General features: G+C 45.6%; 1 protein-coding gene across 3 annotated transcripts in view; it reads left to right on the top strand.

Annotated features, from left to right (window-relative positions):
* Window positions 1–13,446, top strand: part of THADA (THADA armadillo repeat containing) — a 2,999,906-nt gene that overhangs the window by 2,954,529 nt on the left and 31,931 nt on the right. For all 3 annotated transcript variants that reach the window (XM_069608464.1, XM_069608463.1, XM_069608465.1), the window contains exon 37: window positions 1,284–1,450. In XM_069608464.1, coding sequence (XP_069464565.1) covers window positions 1,284–1,450 — 167 coding nt within the window. The remainder of the gene's footprint in view (window positions 1–1,283; window positions 1,451–13,446) is intronic.

Genomic DNA, 13,446 nt, shown 5'->3' on the forward strand with positions numbered 1-13,446 from the left:
TGACCAAGCAGTTTGGGCTGGACTGCCCTTTTTGGGAAGGGATAAAGCCTGATTTGCATATGTCCTTTCCCCTTTCTGTAATGGCTCGGAAGGCAAAGAGCAATGGTCTGGAGGGTTGCTCAGAGCAATGCCAGAAGTTCAGATGAATTCAAAACCTTCCAGCCATCACCTCTTTTGTTTTGCTTTAGACAGATACTTCATGACATGTCCTTGGCAGTGCTGGCATATATGATAGGCACCAGCATCGTGAAGTTTCTTTTACACTGGCAGTACTGTTATCTATAGTGGGCACAGGCATCTTGTTAATGTGTTAGCAAATTGTCCTATGTGTTGTTAGTGACCTGGCATCGATAGGACTTTTTCATGTGTTAACCTACAGAACTGATTTTGTTTTAAATTTGGTAAAAAGCCATTCAATTTATAAAAGGAATGCTGTCAAAAGCACCATTTTAAAAGATTATTTTTAAAATGTATTGGGAGTGCGAGCCCCCACAAATCCCACTTGATTTCCTTGGACTCCTTTGCTATTCTCTTTTGCTTGCATTCAGTACTGAGAAATATTTACACAACTCCATTTTGTTCTTTCAAATCAGCTTTATTAAAAAGTAATCATTGTGAAGACAGACTGCTATTATGTTAATGCTGTGTCCATCTTTGGAAAAAGGTAAATCAGGAAGGTCTGGTAGAAGTATATTCATATATTTGTAATGGATAAAGGTAATCAATTGGTTAGGGATATAGGGTGCCTTCAGGTGCAAAATAACCGTGTGAGAAAAACACACTGGGCCTGATTCACAGAAAGTTTTCCAACGGGGTTGCACCATTATAAAAAGCTTTTGTGAATAAAACCCATTGAGTGCAGCTATATCCCCTTGAATATACTGTGGGATTAGAGACGTGTTGTTTACGACAATTCATATGAAAATGTATTTATAGTCGTAATTATGGTTATATTGCTTTTGATAGTAATAAGCAATATGCTTATTACTTTTTGTGTCTGCTTTGATGTAAATGTTTTCTGTCTTAAATAAAAGTATGAGTTATTGCAGACCTATATGGTGGCATCAATAAACAGAATAATAGTAGGCATTTTGTTTCTGGTCATACAAGTCGTAAAATGACAAAGTGCTCAGCCTGAAGGGGGTATTGTTACACTAAATACATTGTTGCCATTGCAGTATACTGCATAGCTGTGCCTAATATACTTATGTAGGGTTCATGTTTGCTTGAACAAAATCTGTGCGTGTGTGTTTAATTTTCTGCGTTCTTCGTTCTTGATTTAGAGCTTGGATTCTGTGTAGTGAATCCACCCATGGCCCTGGATCTCGCATTTGGCATACTTTGTGATCTGCTGGAACAGTGGAATCAAGTCTCGGCTGGTAGCCTCATCTTGATGGAGTGGCTGCTGGGCGAAGAGGACCTGAAGAGAGAGCTGGAAGATGCTAAGTTGGTATGTGCTTTGGTCATTTGCTTTAACCTCCGATTACAAATGTGAGTTGCATCATTGCTAAATAGGGCCATGTGAATGAATGTCTACAATAATGGTATGATATATTTGCGTGTAATTGTATAGCGCGCCTGTGCCATTCAAATATCCCTGTGGAGATGCGAATATCGCATTCTTATTTAGCACTTCATGCTGAATTCCCCTATTTGTAAATGCTATACTAGCAGGTGATATTATCAACCTTGGAACAGGAGGTTCTGAGTCATCGCTTTCCGAATAGAAACCTGTGACTGCAGGCTAGACAACAATCTGGGGCGCGCGTACCTCCGACCTATCTTACCTGCTACAATTTGACATTGAGGCACAGCCTAATAAGAAAACAGCCCTAATAATGTTGCATAACCCCACACTATGTTTTGCAAGTTTGGAATTTTCAACTGAAAGGTTCCAATAAATTATACCAAAGGCCTCAACTTGTACAGATCTTTACTTTTCAAATAGCTTCCTAGAGTTTTAGCTTTTGTAACCGGTGATTATTATGGCCTTCCTGCCTTGCTGATTAAATCTCCTAAAACCCATATTGCCCCGAAAACACAATCCCTCAACCTGCATGGCAACCGTAATTATAGGAGGGCTCAATGTCTCTTTATCAGTGGTCTGCATTGCAGTAGTCCTTTTTATTTTTGCTTTGCATTAGAGGTCTTGTTTTACTTTTAATCGCAGCGACCCACTGTATCTGTTTTCTATATACCCTTGCGATTACCCTTATTACTTTTAACTTGTTTTTACTTTACCCCTTTATACTTTCAGTTGACCCATGTTAAATGTGCACAGTAAAGATATTACTGAAAATGCATTTTTATCCCACCCACCCTCTCAAACACAACATAGTTTGTGGGAATTATGCTAAGCATATGTTACAATAGTAGGCCCTGCAAAGATCTCTTTCCACCAAATCTAAACTTGCTTACAGTGGAGGAACGAAATGGTGCGGATTGAGAGAAATGTAAAGAGCTTCTACAAGAGCATGTACAAAGTTACTGCATGGAAAGCTACACATATAACAGCCTCATACGGCCCCTTAATCTTGTGGAATTTACCAGGAGAACAACCAGGCCTTACCACGCTTGCTGTACCTCCAGTATCCTTCTACCTAACTAGTACGAGGGGAAGGGAAACTCACAGTTGTATGGACAATACAGTGAAGAACTTGCAACCAGTGCATACTTTTTATAGTTGTGGGTTGAGATGACTAGGAGTTTGTTTTAGACAGCCTCAAGGCAGACACCATGTGACAATTAGTTATAGCATTTTGACAAGACAAATGAAGCACTTTGACTCTGATACGCCTTTTGGACTGTGTACACATGTTTCAACTAACCCACTGTGACTGGAAGTTGGTGCAAAACTCATTAGAAACAGGACAGTTGACTTCCAAACTCATTCAACTATTGGTTGAGATATCTAGATAGATGTATTTATTTAATAAAATGTATACATCTGCGGAAACCAAGACCCTTAGGCAATGGGAGGGGGGGCATGCTATCATGTGCTTATCATGCGCAGGAAGACTGTGAGGCTTTGGTGGCATTGCCTGAATCCCAGTCCCTTGATTTACCAGTACACAGGACATTTTGCGTTCAGGCGTGTAATTTCACCAGGTGGATGCCTCCAAAGGATCTTGACACATCCACCAAGATGGCTACTGCTGCATGAACCAATTGGCAGGTGCTTCTGCTTTTGACGCGTTCCACTGTCCTTTCTTGTATCCCGGAAGACCGAAAGACTGTGCGTTGCAAACCCTCAGGTACTGGCTGTCCCTTCATCAGACATTGTTTTCGTTCTACTCCATCCAAGTTCTTTCCTTGTCTCTGTGTTTCTCTTACTTTGCCCCTTCTCTGTCTGGGGTGTAGTGTTGTCTGTACACTTCTTGTGCTCCGTACCTGACACAGCAGCTGTATTTCCTTAACTGTTCCATCCAGACTGCTGCATTTACTCTGTGAGAGCTCCTCCAGCCCAGGCCTCACCCTTCTGGGAATCTCAGCTTCATTCTGTCTTCTAAATCTGTTGCAACCACCATCCGGAGGGTTTTCTTTTCCTGAGGATTTCCCACCCTGGACCGGTCTCTTGGTATCCAGTGCTACTCATTGCGGAACTTTCTGAGTGTACCACGGTTACCAAGAGGGATCAACTATTCCTCTTCAGGAAATGTTGTCTACAATCTGAGTAGATATGTACATCCCATCACTGACAGGCAAGGTATCTGCACGTCTTGCGTATCTACACATCTGCTTAGGCAATGACTCTAGTAGCAGGACATAATTTTACTTCTACAAATCAACTGTAGTCGGAGCAGTATTGACTCACAAATTTGTCAAGAACCTTGGGCACTAGTGAAATCCCATATCTAGTGGGGAGTTAGCGTGCGCTGACATGGGCATCTGGAAAATCTCAATACCAATGATTTAAGGTCATCCACAGGCCCCCTGATGTATAACACCATGTGGTCTGCATACGAGGATATAAGGCTGCTGCAGTCGGGTCGATGTATGCCCCTATGAAAATTGAGCTGCTGGAGTGCTAGGGCTAGAGGCTTGATGGCCAGTGCAAACAATATAAGAGAGGGAGGACTACTCTTTCTGGGGCAACCTTTTGAGTTTTCCAATCTCTAACAAATCCGAATTCATCAGTACCCTGGTAATAGAGTCAGCTTTTCTATCAAATCATTCTGGCTCCTAAACCAATTTTCTTAAAGTTGCACCACAAGAATGTCCACTCCACAGAGTTGAGCGCCCTCTCCACATCTAGAAATGTGGTGATCACTTTCAGGGACAACGTGAGTAATGGCATTGTGTTGAACAACCTACAAGGTTTAAAACGTTCGACATGTCTGGCATGAAACCGGATTGATTGAGGTTGATTAGAGCAGTAATACAGATGTATACCCTGTTGGCCACTACAGCAAGTATGTTGTTATCCCTTTTTAGCATCTGGTCTATACGAACCATTGAATTATGGCTGGTTTGGTGATTAAGACAATTCCAACCTCATTGAGTGATTCGATTAGAGGACCATTAATAAATACTTTACTGTACACAAATCCTCCTTGTAGGACTTATAGAAATATGAGGTAAGCCAACCCGGACCAGACACCTTCCAAGCAGCCAATTCCCAGATGTCTTAACATTTCAGATAATTCTACTGGTGCATCAAGCTTCTGCTTCCCATCAGGGTGATCGCTGGGAAGACAAGTGGCTTCAATCTCGATGTCCCTACTAAACCTTTTGGAGCTACAAAGCATCTCGTAGGTCTGTTTAATACATTTACCATTTATTGTTTTTTTTTGTTGAGAATCCTATCGCCCCATTTATTAAGGTTCTCCATTATGCTTGTATCTCCACGCTCCTGATTCACAACGCAAGCTAATAAGCAACCGGGCCTCTTGGCTTTGTCTTGTTTACATGTGTCCACAGGTCTATATGAATAACAGACTTCCGAATCTGCCATTTCATTTACTTGCCGAAGAGCATCAACCACATCAGCATATAGGCCTGCATTCGCCATTTGGCCATGTTGTGTCTGGAGCTTGTGCAAGTTCCCCTTTTGCCTGTTTAGTCTGTTGTGTATATCTTTCAATAATGCAGTTTCTTTTTGGATACGGATGCCATGAATAACCACCATATATCAACATCCCTTCCCTGTTAATCACTCTACTGCCGCTGTGACCAGTGTCCTGATCCCCATGAATCCCACAGGATTCCAGGCCCTTCTTCCCAGTCGATTCCAGCACCCTCCCCCACTGCATTGCCCTTTCAGGCCCCCTGCCTGGCGCCTCTGCATCCCACCTTTTGGAGTCCTCTGCACTAGCTCTTAGCCTGAGGTTCTCCTCCTTAGCTCCCCTTAACACTTCCCTCCTGGGCCCTCCACCAGCACTTGTCCACCTCTCTACCCCCCAAACCCCTTCCATTCCTATCTTCTGCACTTCTTCTCACAAGTCCTAGTAGGACCACAACTGTATATTTACAGTTTTTGCCATTGGTATTATTTCCCCTTCTCCCTTCCTATTTAGCCTTGTGGCACTTTGAAACACAATTCAGTTGTATATGCGCCTAACACATGCTCAATGAGATAAAATAAAAATGACGATTGTGGTGGAAAAAAGACCACTCACTATTCCAGCTGATTGGTGAACAGTTTATTAGTAAAAGCAATAACAAAAACAGACCAACAGCAGCACAAGACTTCGGCACCCCTCCCTCCGTGCCGTTCTCTTATACACAAAGGAACATATGCATTTCAATGGAAGGGGTTGTCCAAACGCAGCCAGGAACCATACTGAAACAATGTTGTTGGCAGAGAACAAAGCCACATTATGCAAGTCTTTAATACCAGCTGCACTCTTTCATGTTAGTTCATCAGGGAGGAGAGCATATCGTAATACATTTAGTCAAGGATACGCAAAGTTTCACACATGCTCTGAGGCAGGTGTCACAAATAAACACTAGAACTCCCAGATGCGTTATACCTCCGACCCTCAGCATCAGTCAGAGAGAAAATACAGACTCCCTAACCAGTTATTGAGGCCACAGGTGGGAACAGGAACTGCAGCAGTGGATCCCAAGTAGCTAAAGAAGAACAAAAGGACATGGTTAATCCCCACTCTTAGCACAGGGTATTGGGTGACAGTGAGCCAGGCGAATAAACCTACCTATTGGGAGCACCAGCTGTAGACAAGGAGATGAAGTGCCTGCAAAAGGAGTGGGAGCGTTGAAGGCCACAGTTCCTTGGTACACTCAATCCCACTGGTCGATAGCAACAGCAAAAGTGCCCAGTGACGAACAGTTCAGAGAGCAATATCTAGGCAAGAAATCAACCCCTGCCCCTCCCAAAAGGTCAAAGTTTCCAAACAGTTTCATGAGAAAGTTCCAAAAACCTCAAAACATAAGGTTAATACAAGCCAAAATGCAGGGAAGCAGAAGGAGGGGTCAAAAGCCAGAAAACAGGAAGTCACAGCATTACATCTCCAGAAGCCAAGGGTAATCCAAAGTAATACAGTAGAACACAGCAGAGGTAAAAAAAAAAAAATCAGATTCACAGGACAAACGTAGCAGCACACCACTCACAGGAATGTTGAGAAGCACAATATTGCAATTTGGCAAGGTTTTTATAGTGTGCTTCCTAGTTGGGGTCATGTGACAGGAGCAGGCGACGTCCTCACACTCTGGCGTCGAGGAGGCGCATGGCAACCTCTAAGGACGTAGAGAACACTGTGCAGGGAGGCGGCGGGAAAGCCTGTCTCCGTGGGTGAATGGAGCAGGAGTCCCGCGGCAATGCTGCAGAGACTGCGGGCACCACAACGAGGAGGAAGAGAAACCCCAGTCTGGAACGAGCATAAGGGAGCAGCACGACTACGGTTTCCGGGGTCCATGGAGGTTAGGACAGCAGGCGAGAATGCTTGTAATCTGATAATTGAAACATGCTTACATATGCCAAAAGGGAAATGCGTCAGAAGCGAGAGATGTGAACGCGAGCACCTCTAAACACTAGGCGAAGCGCCTTTATTACAAAGACATGCACAGTAAGTCTAAAAGCCTGGCCTTGCACAAGCAGGAGATGGTGGTTTGCTCACCATTATAATGCAGTAATATGCAAAGAGAGGAAATACAATTTTCAGTTCCCAAACTTTCCCCCACATTCCCCTCCTATGAGACCTTCACTCCAGTCTCCTCACAACCATCTCTAGGGGAACAAATGTCACATCCTGGCATATCGTAACAAACTGTATCTTCAGTCACATGACAGTAAAGCAGTTGGGCAGTTTGAGAAACCTCAGAATAGGTGTTGGATTACCGATAATAGAGGCACTTGCAAACCATTGACAGACAGGATAGACTCAGAATTATAACTAGCATTCTAAGTAAAATCAGACCAATAGACGCACACAGGGGTCCCAATAGACCTATCTTCCGAGACCTAAAGGCCACGTAGCCTCTGGACTGGTGTGGAGGAGGCTTACTGTAGGACAAATGTGGTTAACAATGTCAGTAATATTACTTGAGTAACTTAATATTTAAGTACAGCACTCGCATTTCATGACTGCACAGGCACCTCCTTGAGAAGCCCAAAAGATGTCTAAGGCCACACGGTTCTGAAGCACCATGGTTCGAATGGCTACTTGCTCTCAAGGTAATAGTGTCACTTGCACAATCTAAATGTCACCAGGCCTAGTAAGATCGTTGTCTGTCTTCCCCTGTTCCCCCTCCCTTGCCTCGACGCACTTTGAAACACTTGTGTATAGCTGCATTATGAATGCCATATCATATCAAAAGAGGATGAAGTGGCATTAGCAATATCCTCTACTAACCGTAAACAAATAATCCCTAGGGCGTATTAGATATCCCACTGCAGCAACAATATTTTCCCAGACAGTGCTTCTCCTAGGATCCGACTGAATGGGAAAAGTAGGAGTATGATGCACTGCAGGCAGAATAAATTACATGTAACAACTCCCTCACCAATTGGTTGGTAACCAGGGATAAGCTTTCTCCCCAAGGATGACGTATGTTGCAGAATATGTAGCGTACCCGGACTGGGAGAAAGCCAAATTACATCCAAAGGCAAATGTAACATTGTTCATATCTACACTGTACTCGGTGAATATGTAATAATGACATTTGCAAGCTCCCGTGAACAAAGAATCTTTGTTAGTATAATATATGAGACCAATAGCTGGGAGGAAAGGTGGGAGCTCCTGGTTTAGTACATACTTGATCCGGGGTGGGGAAATTTCGGAGGACATGTAAAACCTAAATGGGAATGAACATCCCTACATGGTCCTGGGCCCTGGGAATGGGTAACCCACTTGATATCCATACAGACATCCCCACACTGAAAGGAGATGGGTGCAGTGGGAAAACTGGAAGATAAATCATGTGACAAATGGGCACAAACACAACAATCAGTAAGATTAAAGATCCAGGCATACTGCCAGGAGAATTGCAAAATAATTATTAACCCAGTGATGTGCAGAGGGACCATCAATCTCATGGCAAGTGGTACGGACAGTGTCTGTAACAGTGAAGCAAGAATATATCACTATTAAAACAATAACAGAAATGTAGCTGGACATTCTGCCCACCAGGCCCACTACTTGAATGTACACGTTCTGAAATTGAATCATGCCCGCTCAACAAATGTTTGTGGCTTGCAGATAAAGTTCAGTTTTGTCCATCGACCACAGGTAGGATGCAGGGCCCAGACAAAAGAAATCCGGTAAACCAAACCTTCAGTCCAAAGTTTTAAGGCTTCATATAGAGACAGCAAAGTATGTAGTAATGTTCCAAAGTTCCACCAAGACTCAATTGACAAACAAAGAATTCCGTGACTCACAGCTTTTAATCAAGGTTTCCACCTAAAGTCCAAACTACAACTATCTAAGGTACCAGAGCCAATATAATATAAGCCTAATTGTAATGAAGAGAATGACCATGAGGCTGCTCGTGGGCCGACCAGAAATGGTGGACTCCCTGTGAGCTCTGCTTGTCGGCTCCCATTAATCCTGATTTTCTATGTCTGTGAGCTGTCTGAAAGCAACCTTAAGTGTGCCTGCAGTGTGCCGTTATCTTTCGGATCTCCTTGGTTGGATCAGGAGAAACGGTTAAGCAGAGGATTGCTGCAGACTGTCTGCTGGTGTCACACCGGCGAGCTCATGCGTTTGTGGAGCTGCTGGCGACGCGGACTCCAATTCCCGTCTCGCCCGGCTGCATTCCTAGTCACGCCCCTTTTCTTCTGATCCGTCCAATTGGTTGTGCGTTCCGCGACCCAGAGTTTTAACCTGCTTCTTCCGGGTAGCGGACACGTCGCAACGCTTCCGGTTTTCTTTCCGCAAGCTCTGCATTGCTGTGCTACCTTCTTGCTCCCTCTTTGTTGCTCGTTCCTCCCTTCGTTCGGGGTCCTTGTGCCCAGTTCGGAATCTCCTATTTTCCCCCCTCTTCGCTGCTGCTTCTTTTTTGTTCTTTCCTTGTATCCTGCGTTTTCAGCCCTGTTCCCCGCCACCTTCGTCCTCCTTCCAGTCTGTGCTTACCCTCCCTCCGTCCCATCTTCCTTGAGTCTGGTTTTCTCTTCCTCTGTGTTATTTTCTACTCCCTTCTTCCTGTTTTCCTTCTTTACACATCTCCCCTCCTTACCTGCCTTCCCGTGTGCCAGATCCCGGCTTGTTCTGGATTGCCTGTTCCTTACCCTTTTGGATACTTCTGCTGTGCTGCCTTCCCGTGTGCCAGACCCCGGCTTGTTTACTGGACTGCCTGTTCCTTACCGCTTGGATACTTCTGCTGTATTAGACTCCCGTGCACCTACCTAAGCCGGCTTCCTGTCTTCGCCTCTGCTGTTCTGCGCTCCAGCCTGGTTTTGTGCCAGCTTCTGTCTGGACAGCTTCCCCCTTCAGGGGATTCCACCACATTCTCCTTTGGATCCTCACGTCCAGCCTACTACTCCCCAAGTGTACCCTGGGATTCCCTCCTCCCGAGAAGCTCTGTGATTGCTCAGGGGTTTTTTGTGCTTAAGGGCTTTTTCCCCTCCTTGACGGTCCCGGTGGGGGGCCCATGGTCACCCTTTTGGGAGGCACGGTGGCTTCCTTCCGTGGTCGTCCTTATCTCTATAAAAAAAAGGAGCGATCAAGAAGAAAAGAAAAGAAGGGTTCTTGGAAAGAAGACGAAGGTGAAGAGTCAGGGGAGGGTGGAAATTCGGAGTCAATGTTTTCTGACAAAGACATCACAGGTCCTGGTGACAGTTTGCGATGCCATAAAGAGATGGCCACCCCGCAGCAGGTACAAGAACTTGTAGCTACTGTACAAAGTCTGAATTTGGAAATGCAGAACCTCAAGGAAGCTAATGCCACCCTACAGCAACGCATGACTGATAGGGAGAGACCCTCATTTACCACCACTTCTCCTAGTGTCAGGCAAGTTTGATGGCTCCCCTAAAAGGGTCAAGGAGTTCTTGGCGCCTGCAATCTACACTTCTCTTTTCGCCCCCAGACCTTTGCATCTGACCATGCCAAGGTGGGGTTTATGATCACCCACATGACCGGGAACGCCCTGGCATGGGCCACCCCGCTGGTAAATCAGCCTGACCCGGTATTGCAGGACTACAACGCTTTCAAAACCCTGATCCAGCAAACCTTTCTGCAAACTGAAAGTACCTTTTTGGCCTCGGAAGATCTTCTTGATATCCGTCATGGAAGTTCAGATCTCCTGACATACATCACAGCCTTCAAACAGGTGGCAGCTGAATCAGGTTGGCAGGAGCAGGCTCAGTATGCCATATTTCGGCGAGGCTTAAGAGAAGACCTAAAGGATGAGCTGGCGCGGATTGAAAGGCCTGTGTCCTTTGCTGAGCTTCTGAGCGCTACCTTCCGAATTGACTTCGGAAAGACGTCTGGAAAAGAAAAGAACTAATTCAAGTGTACCCCCTCTCTTGGAAACTCACCCGTCCACGTCTGCACCCTTCCAACGAACCTCTAAGGAAGAACCAATGCAGATTGGCACAACTCGAGCCCCACTCACACCTGAGGAACGTAAACGGCGCGGGGAAGGCTCCCTGTGTATGTGCTGGGGATCTTCCACACATATGCTAAGGGATTGCCCGGATGTACCGCCCAGAAGGTCGGGAAACGCGCGCTCTCTGTAAATGTTGGGACACACCACCGAGGGGCTGGTCCAAGTCCCTATGCTCCTCTTTCTGTGTCATCTATGGAGACTTCTGAGGACTCCCGTTTGATGGTGCTCACAGTTACCCTCAGACTAGACACCAAAGAAGTAACCACCCTAGCTCTACTTGATTGTGGGGCAGCGGGTAATTTCATAGCTACCCATTGGGCAGAGAAGAAGGGAGTGAAGAGAATCACTAAGCAAGAAGATCAGAAGGTTGAAGGGGTGGATGGCGAACCTTTAAGCTCAGGCATGATCACTCACACCACCGAAGAACTTACATTGTCTATACAACAACACTCCGAAAGGATCACATTTGACATTATCAGAGCCGCTCACTTCCCCATCATCTTGGGGATAAGCTGGCTACGCAGGCACAACCCCAGTATTGACTGGTCCAGGAACTTGCTGAGTTTTCAATCCCCCTTTTGCAAGTCAGAATGCTTACCCGAGCCCAAGTTCGAGACCGTCAAGACTACGAACAGTTGTGAGACCAGGACAGTGCACTGTCTGCCAGACTACCTTAAAGAGTTTACCGAGGTGGTCACTGAGAAGACGCCCATCGAACTGCCTCCGCACCGGCCCAAGGACTGTTGCATTGACCTTACTCCAGGAGCGCTAGTGCCTTTTTGTAGAATGTTTTCACTGTCTTTGGAAGAGAAACAATTCCTCCAAGAGTATTTGGACATTAATATGGCAAACGGGCTCATAAGACCATCTAAGTCCCCCACGGGGGCATCTATGTTTTTCATCTCCAAGAAGGAGTCTAAGGAGTTAAGGCCGTGCATAGACTATCGGGGCCTTAATAAAGTCACCATAAAGGATCGCTACCCAATGCCTTTGATCACTGAAATCCTACAGGCAGTTCATGGAGCCACGATATTCACCAAGCTCGATTTAAGGAATGCATATCACCTTCTCCGCGTGCAGGACGGAGATGAATGGAAGACAGCATTCCGGACTCCTTTCGGACTTTTTGAGTACCAAGTTATGCCGTTTGGGTTGGTTAATGCCCCGTCGGTATTCCAACGATTTATGGATAGACTGTTTTCTGATCTGATATGTCAAACCACTTTGGTGTATCTTGATGACATTCTGATGTACTCAAGCAATCGTGAAGATCACGAAGAACACGTCAAGGAAGTCTTCCGAAGACTTAGAGACAATCACTTGTCAGTCAAGCTTGCCAAATGCGTATTCTCAGCCTCATCCATACCCTATTTAGGATACATCCTGTCTGATCATGGAATATCTATGGATCCACACAAGGTGTCCTCCATACTTGATTGGCCCTCACCCACCTCAGTCAAAGAGATCCAAAGATTCTTGGGTTTGGCTAACTTTTACCGGAGGTTTATCCCCAATTTCTCTCAAAGGATATTACCCATTACTACTCTCTTAAAGAAGTCCTCAGAACCATTCAAATGGTCGATCGAAGCCGAAGACGGCTTTGGGGATCTAAAGGACGCTTTCTGTTCCGCACCCATCCTTCAACAACCCAACCAGAACTTGCCCTTCATTCTTGAAACCGATGCCTCAGCAGCCGCCATCGGAGCTGTTCTTCTTCAGGAAGTCCAGGGCATAGAACATCTTGTGGCCTACTTCTCAAAAACGTTAAACATCAGCCAAAGGAACTATTCGGTCATAGAGCGGGAACTGTTAGCCATGAAGGCTGCTTGTGTGGAGTGGCGTCACCTCCTTCAGGGAGGCAGGTTCCCGTTCACCATTCGCACGGACCATAAGAATTTGCAGGTGTTAAGGCAATTCGAGTGCTACAACACTCGACAGGCCCGATGGACCCACTTCTTCGCCCAATTTGATTTCCACATCACGTACATTCCAGGCAAACTGAACGTCATGGCCGATTTCCTTTCCCGCCAATGTGATTATATGCCTGAGACAGAGACGCCACCGGAACGGATGTTCCCCCTTGCCAAGACCATCGGAGTGGTGACAACATTTCTCAGACAAGTCCTGGAGGATTCTGGAGGTCGCTTTGAGGTGGAGAAACATCCTAAAGACCTTACCTACGAAATCTGAGACGGTCTCTACCTTGTCAAGGGTAGACTTTATTTACCCACTCCAGCCTTTCGCAAGATGGCGTTGACCTGGTGCCATGACTCCAAACTTGCTGGTCATCGAGGCGGAACAGGCACTCTTGAGTACCTCTAACGACATTTCTACTGGCCAAGGATGAGAGAGGACGTTGATCGATACGTACGGTCCTGCATCGTCTGTCTTCAAAGCAAGTCTTCTCGTCAATGGCCTATCGGATTGCTTGAACCATATGCT

Source organism: Ambystoma mexicanum, chromosome 4q, assembly GCF_040938575.1.
Source record: "Ambystoma mexicanum isolate Mex_15411 chromosome 4q, UKY_AmexF1_1, whole genome shotgun sequence".
Taxonomy (NCBI): Eukaryota; Metazoa; Chordata; class Amphibia; order Caudata; family Ambystomatidae; genus Ambystoma; species Ambystoma mexicanum.